This window comes from Sardina pilchardus, chromosome 23 (genome assembly GCF_963854185.1).
Source record: "Sardina pilchardus chromosome 23, fSarPil1.1, whole genome shotgun sequence".
In the NCBI taxonomy this organism is placed as follows: domain Eukaryota; kingdom Metazoa; phylum Chordata; class Actinopteri; order Clupeiformes; family Clupeidae; genus Sardina; species Sardina pilchardus.
The window spans coordinates 22,546,190-22,560,329 of NC_085016.1; the positions used below are offsets into that span (position 1 = coordinate 22,546,190).

At 45.8% G+C, this 14,140-nt stretch overlaps 3 protein-coding genes across 11 annotated transcripts in view; 1 reads left to right on the plus strand and 2 right to left on the minus strand.

Annotated features, from left to right (window-relative positions):
• The window catches only part of lmo7b (LIM domain 7b), a 40,391-nt gene extending 35,843 nt beyond the window's left edge, over nt 1-4,548 (plus strand). For all 4 annotated transcript variants that reach the window (XM_062528501.1, XM_062528504.1, XM_062528505.1 and 1 more), the window contains 4 exons: nt 203-490; nt 1,527-1,638; nt 2,890-2,992; nt 3,790-4,548. In XM_062528501.1, the coding sequence (XP_062384485.1) occupies nt 203-490; nt 1,527-1,638; nt 2,890-2,992; nt 3,790-3,809 (523 nt within the window). In that variant the 3' untranslated portion in view covers nt 3,810-4,548. The remainder of the gene's footprint in view (nt 1-202; nt 491-1,526; nt 1,639-2,889; nt 2,993-3,789) is intronic.
• A 743-nt stretch (nt 4,549-5,291) lies between these two features.
• On the minus strand, nt 5,292-7,686 carry gnrh2 (gonadotropin-releasing hormone 2). 2 transcript variants are annotated; one of them, XM_062527606.1, is made up of 4 exons: nt 7,198-7,686; nt 6,569-6,689; nt 5,968-6,051; nt 5,292-5,638 (listed from the first exon to the last, which is right to left on the minus strand). In XM_062527606.1, coding segments are annotated over exons 1-4 (246 nt in total). In that variant the 5' UTR covers nt 7,200-7,686; the 3' UTR covers nt 5,292-5,599. The 2 variants fall into 2 exon arrangements, with proteins under 2 accessions (XP_062383590.1, XP_062383589.1); XM_062527605.1 differs by having other exon boundaries at nt 6,569-6,716.
• Nucleotides 7,687-10,525: 2,839 nt separating this feature from the next.
• Nucleotides 10,526-14,140, minus strand: part of ptpra (protein tyrosine phosphatase receptor type A) — a 14,853-nt gene continuing 11,238 nt past the window's right edge. For all 5 annotated transcript variants that reach the window (XM_062527506.1, XM_062527505.1, XM_062527504.1 and 2 more), the window contains one exon: nt 10,526-13,995. In XM_062527506.1, the coding sequence (XP_062383490.1) occupies nt 13,921-13,995 (75 nt within the window). In that variant the 3' untranslated portion in view covers nt 10,526-13,920. The remainder of the gene's footprint in view (nt 13,996-14,140) is intronic.

Here is a 14,140-nt window from a genome sequence, read left to right on the forward strand (position 1 = left end):
GACCAGGAAGAGAGTGGTGTTTAGAGGGTTTTGAAGTGAAATTATTACAATGTGTGGCAAGTATTCACTCACCGTGTTATGTTGTTTAGAGGCTTTTGCATTTGAACTCTTCATGTAATATTCATGTTATTAATGTCTGTTGTTCCTCCTTATGTGTAATAGAATGTTCGTTCTTATTCATTTCTCTGTTGTCCCTCCTCAGGTTCGAGTCCCTGGATGACCTCCACAGCGGCGGCTCCTGGACCAGGCCCTCCTCGGCCGCCTCCAACCCCATGCGGCCGCACTCTGCCATGGGCAGCGTCGGAGGATACCGGGGCCCCGGCCGCTACAGCATGGGAGCCATGGGTGGAGCTGGTGGTGGTGTTGGTGGAGGTTCTTCCACCCTCCCGGCCTCTCTCTCCGCCAGCTGCCTGAGGCAGGGGCCCTGGGCCCGGCCCGCCTCCACCTCCCCCACCCCCTTACGGGAGGAGATGTCCCCTCAGCGCATCAGGTAGGAGACACGACGCTCACACAGGAACGAGGAAAGGCCACGCACGTTTCCACCATACTGGGTCTTCATCAGGCAAAAACAGTAGGGTCGAAACTTTGCTTGTTTTTGAAACATTAAATGGGAGCAAATAGCAGTGTTGTGGACATTATATTCTTTTTTTTTTTAAGCCACTCTCCATTTTTCCTGCACCTGCTAGGTGGGATGTGCACACAGCTACTCTTTTTGTATGTCCCCAAGTTGCCATTAAGCTCAATGTTGATATTTTCCGTGCCACCGGAAATGCCTTATGAATGCTGGGCAGTGGGGCTCCATTCAGTTATATCTTGCAGAAGCCACCATTTTGCTATACGTTACTACTACCATCATACGTCACGTCTCCGGCAGACTATTATGGTCATCTACAGCTCATCGTAGCTTGATGTTTTTTTTATAGTATGTACTGTATGTATATGTATGTACGTACATACATACATACATACATACATACTAAAAAAAATTATGCTTTTGGGCTTTATTCAGATAGGACGGACAAGAGTGATGATAAGCAAGTTGGGCAAAGGGACCACTGGGGTGGGATTGGGGAAATGACCACGGGTCAGACTCAACTGGGTTCCTGTGGACACTTGGACCCGAATCTGGTATGGACGCTGCAGGCCCTTTGAGTCTCTAGAAAAACCCATCCTGGACTATGACAGCAGAGGAAGAGAAAGTTGGTTCAGTTCCCCCTTTGCTAGGGTGGGTGTGTGTGTGTGTGTGTGTGTGAGAAGTGACTGAATAAATGAGTGTCTCCATTAGTCTGCAGCAGGTTTCATCCGGTCCATTCTTCTGGCAAACTATTTCAAACATGTCTCTCTCACACAGTGCGTCATCTTCATATCCTGACTGTGTTCATCTTTCTCTTCTGCCTGAGTGTGTTGCATGTGTTTTTCCTCACTGTCCTGTGTGTGTGTGTGTTCTGCTTGCTTTTGTGTGTGTTGCATGCTGTGTGTGTGTGTGTGTGTGTGTGTGTGTGTGTGTGTGCCTGTGGTCCTTACAGCAAGCCCCTGAGTGGGCGGCGGGTGTGTACGCGCTGTGAGCGCCCCCTGGCGCGGGGCGCTGCCATGGTGATTGAGTCTCTGGGCCTCTGCTTCCACCTGGCCTGCTTCAAGGTGAGGCGGGCCGGCCCACAGCTGGGCCTGATCTGGTCCTGGTACGGCCCGGAAGGCAATGGGGTCAGGGGGGTTCTGAGTTCCTTAGTAACCCCAGCCTCTCCCCACACTGCTGAGATCACCCAGATCACCTTCCCCCTCCAGCTTCCAACCCCATTTCTACACGCTTACACACTCTCATTCTTCACACACACACACACACACACACACACACACACACACACACACACACACACACACACACAGAGAGAGAGAGACACACACACTATACCACTGTGAGGAGACACTGTTGGTATTGGTACACACTCGGTCACTGTGTGTTTGGAGTGTATTTGAAGGGTAAAAACTAATCAAGTATTAACTCATCAAACAGTGATACATGATTGACTATTTAACATTCTTGGGAGATGAAATCTTGTCTCATGCTTTGGATGTCACTTCGATGTTCTGTTTCGCTGGCCTGTAGCGGTGAAGTGAGCCTGACAGATGTGGTTTGGTCTCCTAGCTACGAGCATTCCTCCCCTCAGCCTCCACTGACCACACACACACACACACACACACACACACACACACACACACACTGACCACACACTCCACAGGAATCACATTACACACTAATAGCAAAATCCACTTAGACGTGGAATTCATCACACACTTGCATACGTACATCAAAGGACTCTACGTGAGTGTGTGTGTATGGTTTTGGAAAATTGATGCCATATTGCTAGCCCAGATTAGCTCCGCCAGAGCATACAGTAGAACTAAAGTGACTAGACGCCACACATCATCTATGCTGCACATAGAACAGTACATGTCTCTGTGTGTGTGTGTGTGTGTGTGTGCTCCCTCATCAATACACACACACACACACACACACACACACACACACACACACACACACACTCACACTCACTTGCCTTATCCCCTCTTTGCACCCCTGTTAATCCAGGCTCCTTTCCCACTGTGCTTTCTCTCTTGGGGGGAAGTTCCTGCGTCCTACTCTGACACTAAATGCCTACATCTCCCCCCTCGATTACTTCCTCTAACAGCTCCCCCTGGGATTGGTGCAGGGTCCTGTCAATCACAGCCTCCTCTGCTCTGATTGGGTCTAACAGGTGAAGGGTCCGCCGTGCTGATCTGGATCCCTTGTGGGCTCTGTAGTTGTAATGTAGCGGTGGTGGGTTGAAGTGTGTGTGTGTGTGTGTGTGTGTGTGTGTGTGTTTGTCTCACTGCTGCTCTTGCTCTCCTCAGTGTGTCAGCTGCAGAAGTGAGCTGCGACGTCCCGGCCCCGGTTCTCAGGTGCGGGTCCGGAACCGACAGCTGTTCTGCGACGGCTGCTACGGACGGATCCGAGGTGAGCAGAACGCTGTAGCCACGGCGGCCTGACATCATCTCTCCCAGTGTCTTCACACACCTGTAGCCTACACACCCTAGAGACTGACCACCTCCACACGTCCACACAACACACACCTATACACAACACACACCCAAACATGCATCACACATCATACACCTATACACATCACACACCTACACACAACACACACCTATGCACAACACCGACTACAGACTGACCACCTCCACACACCCAAACACACATCATGCGCCTACACACACACACCACACCCTTACATACATCACAACCCTACAGTACAAACTGACCACCTCACGCACGGTGTCCCATTCAGGGATGTCTTCCCATCCTAAACATCCCATTCATAGTGCCCCATGGAAGACCTGCTTGGCCATCAAGAGTCCGCAAACCATTCGACTCGCGTCTGCTCATGTAACCAGAACCCCTCAGTCCAGTTTGTATAGTTATCTGACCTTAGTTATGGGCATTCAGGGTCAATAGGTGGCAGCAGGGCTATACAGTGAGACATGTTTGCTACTCTATTTGTGATTTGTTTATTAGAGATTTTAGATGTTATACCAATGCTATAGATTTTGTGGCTGGTGCTACCAATAGTTTAACCTCTGTAGCATCGGTGCTATGTGCAAAAAAAGTTAGCATACAGCCCTGATGGAAGTCATCATGAGATGTTATTGATGGTTTATTAGTGCATTTGATGGAGATACATTTGTGTCTAAGGTGCAAATATCTTGACACTGTGTTTTGATATTTGTATCTGTGATATTTTTGTTCTTCAGGTCGCCCCATACCCAAATGACCACAGTCCATTGCAGCGAATCCAGGAGACGCCTTCAATTGCTGATCCATAACACACACACGCACACACACACGCACACACAGATTAGATATCTAAACATCTCCATACTGCAGGCTGTTTTATAAGATCTGCCCTTAGACCGTCTACTTAATACACACTCACATACATGCACAATATCATTTAGACAATCTTGGCAGTGGATAGACGTGTTTTTAATATATTTTTCTCGTAGCCAGTTAGTGAGTGTGTGAATGAGTGGGTCAGTTGGATGTTGTACTGCAGTGGCCAGAGGTGCCTGTGTCCAGTTGAGAACTTTCAGTCCAGTTCTGATTCCGAGTCTCCATGTTGTCTGACTTATGGATGAGTGTGTGTGTCTGGCTTTGACTGAGATGAAGGAAATTTAAATAATAATAATATGACATGTACATGTATGTGAAATGATGATGTATGAGGATTTGTTATTACTTTGACATTAGCTTCTTCCCCCTGTATAGCTTAATATATATAACACACATATTTAAAGGATATTTAAATGCACTCTCGGGTAGGTTGGATGCACTTTTTAACCCTATTAAATCACATGCTGTAATTCTTAAACTCGGGGAGATGATGGATGTCCTTATATGGTTTGGTATCGGAATGGGAAGAGCTTATTTAGAGTATTTTCAAATTTTAAATAATACATTTCAGAATTATTTGTAAATAAAACTATTAAATAATGGATTTTACCCAAACCAAACATTTGTTTGCCCTTTTTTCCTCATCACCAGCAGAGGGTTTTGCTAGTCTTGGTGAACCCAGACCGAACCGGTTCCATATCAGTCTGGAAAGGTCACCCAGTGACACCCATTTCCAAACTTCCCGTTTTACAATTTCAAGGGGTGTGATCAGCAGTGAAATTGAACTGAAACTGGTGCATCAAACTCTCACCAAATCGCTTCAGAAGTGCAGCAATCACATCTTTCTTATTAGAGTGATTGACATGACATGGCCTTTTTATGGTCCAGATGTGTCAAACCTAAGTAAAGAAATGTCTAATCTGCAAATAAATGTGGTTATATTGTTCACAATATTTATATTAACATATAGACCATTCATGCCAGTTCATATTCCTGTTTTCAGCCAAACCATTTAAATTCAAACAAATGTTTCTAATGCCGTTGTTTACCCAATTCTAAAGAAAATACACTTTTTTGAAAAAAAAAAAAAAAATATATATATATATATATATTTCGGAAACTGATGTCATTGGAATCCTTTCCAGATGGACCTGCAGAGCCAATCCAAATGTGAACAGATTGGTCTGGGTTTATACCAGTTTCTTCAGTCCTGCCTCAGCACTAAAATGGCAATAAAATGGATGATGGCAAACTTGGCGCTCTCCTGAGCAAGACTACAATTGGTCCAGCAAGAACACACACACACAGTACTTCCAGATAATACACAGTGGTTTAATAATGGGGAAAAAGAAATGACGAAATATATAGTATGTTGGAAATACAGTGCTTTTTGTTAGCTGCATCCTTTTGACTGAGGAGGGTTAAATGATGTGTCCATTAAAAAGCAGCGCTGTAAAAATAACTTCTGTTAGAAGAGACACCTTGTCTCTTGCTTGATTAAAAAAAAAAAAAAAAAAAATGCCTCAAGCAAGATTTCAACAAAGGGTCAAATGTGCAGAACTCCTGAGCATGAACAGAGATCCGACAGGACAGACAGAGACACACACACACACACACACACACACACAGCCCTTCCACCAATCCTCTCCAGAAACAAAGCCATCAGTGAGGTCACTTCCTTTTCTGGAATTCTCTTGCCAGGGCATCCAGCTGTTAATAAAACAGAATGGAGTCAGCTATGAGGGGAGAAAGCAGAGTACTTACAGTACAGTGTACTTACCCCTTCTGCCGCCTAAACCAACACACAATGTTTTGATATGAATAGTTGATGTGTGTACTTATCAATACGTTTACGACTAATCAGTAGTGTGACATCAATTACAACAACCGACATCAACACAACCACACATCGTTTTGATCGTGCAACTTATCAATTATGAAACCGTTTAGAAATGTCAAACATTATTATACATTATTGTGCAACTTATCAATTATAAAACAGTATTTAGTAGTGTCAAACATTATTGCACAAGTCTCACCAGGAAGCTCTTGAGGATGTTTCTTCTCTGTGGTCTCAGGTAGCTGCACTCTCCTGCTTCACACAACTTAATCTCCTCTGAGATCTATGGAGAGAGACACACACACACACACACACTTGTAGTCTAGCACTTTCCAGACAGTGAGGGTGTTGGTGGTGAGGTCTCCCTCACCATGGTGGTGACACCCAGATGAGGTGAAGCAGAGAATGAGGAAATTGATCAGCCTGGGTTTGATTAATCTGGCCACTGGAGGGGGTAGAATCCTACGCACTTCTGCAAACAACTGGAGCATCCACGGTACAGTAGGGGACAAGCTGAAACTGATGAGGGATACCGGAGCAACACAGGAGTTTTCTAAGACTAATTTTGAATGCAATGGGGCACAGCAAATACTGATTAATATTACATTAGTTATGTGTGTGTGTGTTTCCGGATATACTGTATATATGAAATGACCTTGGGTTTCATGAAACGCACTATTAAATAAAACGCGCTATCATGATTATGATGATGATTATTATTATTATTATTATTATTATTATTATTAGTGCTGGCTGGCGTTGTAGTGGCTAGAGCCCGGGCGGGGCCGTGTGTGACCCACCTGGGCGGAGTTGAAGGTGTCCACATCTCTCTTGCCGCCGGGGTACCAGCCGTGGGACCAGTGCTGCGCCCGGGACAGCTCCACCCCCAGCAGCAGCACCACGGCCGCCAGCAGGATCAGCCTGCACACACACACCATCACTGGGGCTCTGCTCACACACACACACACATACACACACATTACCAAGTGCTCTCACACACACACACACACACACACACCAAAGTTTTTGTAGATTTAAATGCAGATCCACACTCCAGGAGTGCGGACACACACACACACACACACACACACACACACACACACACACACACACACACACACACACACACACACACTCACAACTGAAGATGCAAATGTGCACATTCATACACAGCCCACACCAGGTACCTCATGATGGAGTAGTAGTGAATGAAGTCATACACACATTTGCTCATGTCTGACACACACTCACAATGACAGCGCATTACAATCTGTATACCCATTTATTCTTAGCATGTGTAAACACTGCTGGGTCATTTGCCTGAAATGGCCATTCTTCCATCAACTGAAATGGTTTTAATTGTTTACTTTCATACTAAAGTCTATATACACTGTTGTGCAAAGTGAGAGAAAGTTTAAAAAGCTCTTACATGGTTATACTTTAAGGTTCCACCTGGAGGTTCCTGTTCTCTGGAGGTCTGGTTCTGGGGTTCCTGTTGTGTGATGTGGAACCTCTAGAGTAGCTCTGAGGAACTTGGATGTCTGTTGTATCTCTTGTATCTGTTGTGTTGTTGCTGTTGTTGTTGTTGTTGTCGCTGTTGTTGTTGACTTCTGCGTCTCTCTGTCGAGCCCTTCTCTCAGTGTGGATCCTTAGGCGCCACTCACTCTTGTTCTGAACTGGTGAAGAAGCTTCTCTGGATGGTCTCTGAATATCCTCCTCGCTCGCCACCCAAATTTATGCTGGAACCTTCATCTGTGCATCCTCCTCCTCCTCCTCCTCCTCAATGTCAGGGCGAGGCGGGCTTCTCGTGTGCGTAAGAACCGACGGCTCAATTCCAATTATCATCTTCAAACAGACGTGATCCGCACGTAGCCCCGTGTGTGGACTCACAAGTCCCAGCCTGACCCGACCCCACGGCCCAGAGGAGCAGCCCGAGACCGCCACTCATCTCATCACAACACGCACACAAGACATCACTGCTCTCACACACAAGGGGATATACACAACATATATATATATATATATATATATATACATGCACACACACACACACACACACACACACACACACACACACACACACACACACACACACACACACACACACACACACACACACACACACACACACACACACACACACACACACACATATTTAATGGTAAATAGGCTTGGTTGTTGATTGGCCACTGTGTGAAATCCCCTACCTATAGCTGTGTATTATTGAAATATGTAAGGGAGTTCATTATTATTATTATTATTATTATTATTATTATGTTAGGAATGTTGTAGAAAGCAACTGTTTTCCTTAAGAGTATATGGCACTTTGATAAACAGGAAAACAAAGGCTGACTTGCTGTGAATTTAATATTTTGACTGATTTCTAGTTGTGATGCTGAAGACGTTTGAAACATAATAGAAAAGTGAGACGCAGGATGTCTCCTCTGATTGCTTCCTGCTCTGTGTCCGATTAATCACCTGTCTTTAATATTTCATCCACACCTTTTAAAATGGGGGCGAAGGTCGCCTGAAAACCCTCATGTCTCATCTTGTTCCGGAAAGATCCGGGTCTCTCGTCTACCCCCAGACTCCCCTCTCCGCCTTTTGTCTTCTTGTGTCAATCTGAAGGGTCCCCGAGGACAAGTGAGGAGAGAGAGAGCAAACACACTCCTCCACCGTGACACTCTTGGACACGACCCTGATGACTGGGATCAGCGACGTGTGTATGTGTGTCAGGGATGGGCTGGCTGAGTGTGTGTGTGTGTGTGTGTGTGTGTATGTGCATGAGAATGGAAAGCTCATGGACTGGTTGGTTGGTGTGTGTGTGTGTGTTCGTATAGAGTGGTGTGTGTTTCATTTGGAAAGTGGTGTGTACGTATGTGTGTGTGTGTGTGTGTGTGTGTGTGTGTGTGTGTGTGTGTGTGTGTGTGTGTGTGTGTGTGTGTGTGTGTGTGTGTGTGTGTGTGCATGGAGAGTGCTGTGTGTGTAGCAATGGGTATTAGTGGATGGTGAGGTTTTGGGGGATGGCTAGGGACTAATTGGACTGTTGAAATGCTGAGGGCGTCTGTTTGATCTGAAGCTGCAGCTCTCTGGACTCTCTGATGAGGAGCATGGGGCAGGTCAACCAGAAGCTAGGGGTCACGACCTTCTCGGGGGACGCACTAACACCAAACACACACACCTATACCTGGAATATACATACACGTACACACACTTACACAAACGCCCAAATACGTAAGGACGCATATACATGTACACAACAATCAGGGAACACAAATATATGCTAAGACAGGGAGTGTACGGCATTTTAAGAAAGGGCTCACGTAGGAAGGAGATGACTCATGCAAACCAACGCAAATCAGGCTCCAGCACCACTGACCTCTAATCCTGTTTGCCCATGGCATGTCTGTCCGCTCCGAGCCTGAGCATTCATAGGTTTCATCCGGTCCCTTTACACAGGTGTATAAAATCAAGCATCTAGATTATCAATGCAGACTGCATGGAGCTTGATTAATACACCTGTGGAAAGGGACCTGATGAACCCCATGAACAGGAGACAGTGCAGGGCCATGGGGGTCAGTACTGTGCAGCAGTGGAGCACAGAGGGCAGCCATTTCTCACCCAGATCTCTCCTTTTTCTCAAGGTCAGCTACAGCTCTGAGGGCATCAACATGGGGGCTCATCAGAAGCGGACATCCTCGTTCCAGAAAGTATAAGTCCTGCCATATATTCTTTCTACCTGTGCACTTAACACAGGTGATCACAGGTAATTATCTTATCAACCTGACTGGGGGGACTTTTACTTTCTATACCCGGCATGTCCGCCTCTGAGGCTCATGAACATGCCCCCATGCACTCTGTACCTGTCGGGCAGCTCTAGCTCATGAACATGCCCCCAGCTCTAGCTCTATATGAAAGATTGCCGGAATTCTCCTTTAAAGGGTCGTTCACATCAAGAACAACAACTATAACAACAACGGCAAAAACATATCGCTCTACCTAATGAATGATCACGTCCACACATAAAACTGTAACGACTGTTATAGGGGTCACTTTCAGTAATCGTTAGGCCTATAGGCAGGGATGTAGTGGTAAAATAAGAGGTGGGTAAACTATAAATTCTGTGATCATGGTGAGGTGGACTGCGCCTGCGAGTTTATAAAAAAGGCGTTCAAAACATGTTTGATGATGGTGGAGGTTATTGAGTTATGTTTATAACAACACCAATGGTACTAAATGGTTTATAGAGTGTTGATGAGTGTACACATATTGTGAATGTGGATAATACAGTACATGTGTTTAATGTTAAAAGTTTAAATTGGTGAATAAACTCTTGTCAGGTGGATAAACTATTTCTGAAATATCAGAGGTGGATAAACTGTGTTTACTTGTGTTTAGCCTCCAACACCCCTAGTTATAGGTATTGTTCTTGGAATGGCCCATTTTGGGGAAAGAAGTGGCATTTGGGGTGAATAACACCTGTATGTTGTAGCCTCATCTATTTTAAAATGTGTTTTCAGTCATGTGTAGCTTTTTCATTGACCGTTGCAGAATCAACAAAAATATTGTAATATTGTAAGTATATAACTATTTTGACACCCAAAAAGGAGGAAAGGAAAGGACAGCTAATCAAGTTGAGATTTTAGTCTTAATATCTCTGGGTAGGTTAAGTACAAGCAATTAGGCACCCAAGTTCACAGACAGACAGACAGAGACACACACACACACACACACAGAGAGAGAGAGATAGAGACTGATTAAAATCTCAAGCACTTTTATTAGGTTTCAACAATATCTTGCTTAGAAAGGCCATTAGGCACTATATAATTATATATAAATTTTAAATCATATATATAATTATATATACATATATATTCAATTTTGGAATAACAAAACACTAGAAAACAGATGCAAATAAAAAACATACAATTTTAAGACAATAATACCAAAAAATAAGAAAAAAAAAGCCAAAGACATAAGAAAAGAAAAGAAAAGAAAAGAAAAGAAAAGAGGAGCAACCAAGCGCTGCAGGACTTGTGAAGCTGGTCCCAGTGCAGATTAATACACACGACTCCGAGAAAGGGGCGGGGAACCAGACAGGAAGGAGATTTAAATAAGCTTATAGTATGTACAGAGGGGGGGTGGGGTCACTTGAGTATGGGGGAGGGGTTTATAATGAGGGGGGGCGGGGTGGGTCTAGCGTGAGATCCAATCACAGTGGATGTAGGAAGATAAGCGCCAAGGAGAGGAGAGGGAGTGTATGGGGGGGGGGGGTTTGGGAAAGAACATCACATTCTAATGGGAGGTGGCGCTGTCACAAGCAGGCACACAAACACACACACACACACACACGCACACACGCACACACACACAAAACTGCCCCATCAACCAGTGGATTAAAGGACAAGAATTCAAAATGGTGGCATCTGAAACGATCTCCTGTGACTCGAGTCGGAGCTGTTTGGGCGTCATCTGGATCTCCACAGAGGAACCGGGTTCTCTGGGATGGAATGGGAGGAAGTTCTGGAAAGAAATGGACTAGAACCTCGAGTAAAACTGGCGAAGTTCTAAGCTGGACCACCGTACCAGAGGGATGTCGGTTCCTGGGTTCTAGACACGCCATTCTGGGTTCTGAGAGCCCTCCCATGGGCAGAGCCAAACCATAAAAGGCTTTTCTCAAACCAATAGAGAGGAAGCTCCACTAAAAGGGGGTGGAGTCTAGAGCTACATGGATTATGATTGGCACAGTGTCATCTCTTGAGTGGGCGGAGCTTGAACAGGAAGTGACATCCTTCAACAGAATGGGATGTCATCAGGCCCCTCAAACATCCAGCCAAACACATCACACCCTGTGAGGCGGTACACACACACACACGTCGAATTGGGAGACTTGAACACAATCTACCATCGCTAACAGACAGGAGTTTCATGGACACAATCCAAAGAAAAAAGAGAAAAAAAAGAATTAAAAAATAAGCTTTGGCTGTGATCTATCATGTTTTGCCTGCTTCCATTCCAATTGCTGTTGCCAGTGGGGCCGAATGAGGGTACTGTATGTGCATCAAACAGGTCAAAGCAAAGAGCTTCTCATGTGATCACAACTCCTAATCAATACCCTCATTCCTCCGCAGACTGGATCTAGGCAGTCCACTGAGGATCCTCACGACTAGACTAGAACATTCCACACACACCTCCCTCCACCCAACATTCTGGGACGTTCCATTATGACGTCACAATGACACACATTCCAAGCGGGGCCTCCGTGATTTTTAAGGTCCAGCGTCTGCTACGAGCGTGTGGGCTTAGTGCAACGGGTTCGGGGGGGCTACTGAAAGGAATTGACCGTTCGAGGGTGGGGTTTTGTGATCAATGGGTCAATTGGCTTTGTGAAGCTTGTCACTGTCCGTGAGGGTTCCAGCACCATGTGGCAGTTGACGCCTTAATTATCATATGACTACTGGAGATGTTTGGCATCTGTGGTCACTGAGTTGTAGGCAAAACAGAGAATGTCCTTGCTCGCTTGTACACACACACACACACACACACACACGCACACACACAGATTGTGGTAACGGTCATCTGATCTGTTAAGGCGAGTAGTAGGGTATGTCCATTGCTACAATCCTGACTAAAAAGACTCTGACCCTTCCTCGCCCTCCCCTTGTGACACACGTTCAGGCAAACGCAGAAGCAGGATGAGCTATACACAGTAACAAGTTCTCCACGTGATGACCCTCGTATGTACACTATGAGAAAATCAGACGTATGAATAATGACCGCTGAGACTCCATTAAAAACACACCATTGACCTGTAGGGAGCAGGCGATTATGTATACATGCAGATGCCTTCGTCCTCCTGAACCTAAATCAAACTGCTCCTTTGCTCTCTTGCTCGCTCTCTCTCTCTCTCTCTCTCTCTCTCTCTCTCTCTCACACACACACACACACACTCTACTCTTCTACTTCTTTTGACTGTATCCCTCCATCCCAGCACCTCTGCCTTCTTTTCTGGGTGGCAGAGCTGAGAGAGAAGAGATGAGTGGGAGCAGGGTGTGGTCGAGGTGGGCACCACTGTATTTGGCACACAGTGTGTATTTGTGTGTGTGTGTATGTCTATGTGTGTGTGTGTGTGTGTGGTGGGGTGGGGTATGTCTTGCCCTTGCAGGGCTCTGTGGCACCGCCTAGTGGTGGCCCTGGGAAATGCGGCATGTCAACACCAGCTTCAGTGTGAGGATCTGGGCTCAGTGGGGAACTGAAGCTTTTCCTTCACGCTGATGACACGAAGCGGAGCTCAGTGACGTGGACTCAACTGACCACTGGAGCGGGTTATTCATCAAACCACACCCACGTCACGGACTCCTCCATCCTGCACAGCATAAGGTCGCAAAGGGTGTGTGTGTGTGACTGAGTGTGTGTGTGTGTGTGTGTGTGCGTGTACACGTGCATGTTCGCTGAGGATACACGGTGCATCCTGATTGGTTGGCCTCTGTAGTCATGTGACCTATAAGCTTACTCGAGCACCAATCACGATGTCAGATCAGATCAGTCACAGAGATTTCTGTCACTCAACCGCAAAAAAACCCAACAAAAAAGTAAAAATAAAATAAAAATAAAAATAAAAAGAATAAAAAGATATAGCAGAAACACAAGCCAAGCCCCCAGTGCCACTCTGGCTTCAGCTTCAGCTCCAGCAGCCAGCAGATCACCTGCGGTCACCTGAGGTCACCTGCGGAGCGGTCACCTGTCCCCTGGTCAGATCCCGTTTGATCCTGCCCAAGGCCAGATGCATTCTGGGTAAAGGTTGGTCACTCTAAAACCACAGCCAAACGGCCCTCTAAAAGCAAACCTGTGAAGGGGGGGGGGGGGGGGGGGTGAGTGTGTATATACAGGAGGATAAGGAAGGGGCATATTAACATCATCAATATTACAAAATATTCAAGAAGGCATCTCTGATATTCTTCTCAATTCTCTCCATCCCAATCTGGTCAGGTTAATCCATTTTTCCCTCTCTCTCTTCTTCCTCTCTTTCTTTCGCTCTCTCTCTCTCTCTTGTCTGTCCTTGTGTCCATCCGTTCCTGTGTTCTTGTTCCCTTTTCCATCAGTCCGTGGGATCAACCAGTGACCAGTAAATCAGTCCCTCTGTGTCCATCCCCTACTTGAAGTTGGCGTAGTCGGAAAAGGCATCGATATACTCCTGGACCACTTTATAGCAGAACTCGTACTGCTCCTGTTGGGGGAGAAGAGCGGAGGGGATTTAAAAACAGACAGCTCAGAAATAAAATATAAACTGAAAACACTGAAGAGAAGACGTGTGTGTGTGGTGGTTAGCGGTGGTTATGTGAGGTCACTGTTTTAAGAAGTGCTTAAACCAA

Excerpts from the sequence above, each read along its gene's own strand:
- gnrh2 (XM_062527605.1), bottom strand. The coding sequence starts at position 6,706 with ATGGTGTGTGTGTGCAGGCTGATCCTGCTGGCGGCCGTGGTGCTGCTG. Across the intron at positions 6,052-6,568 it reads ACACCTTCAACTCCGCCCAG|ATCTCAGAGGAGATTAAGTT; the intron begins GTGGGTCACACA and ends CTCTCTCCATAG. Across the intron at positions 5,639-5,967 it reads ACATCCTCAAGAGCTTCCTG|CTGGATGCCCTGGCAAGAGA; the intron begins GTGAGACTTGTG and ends TTTTATTAACAG.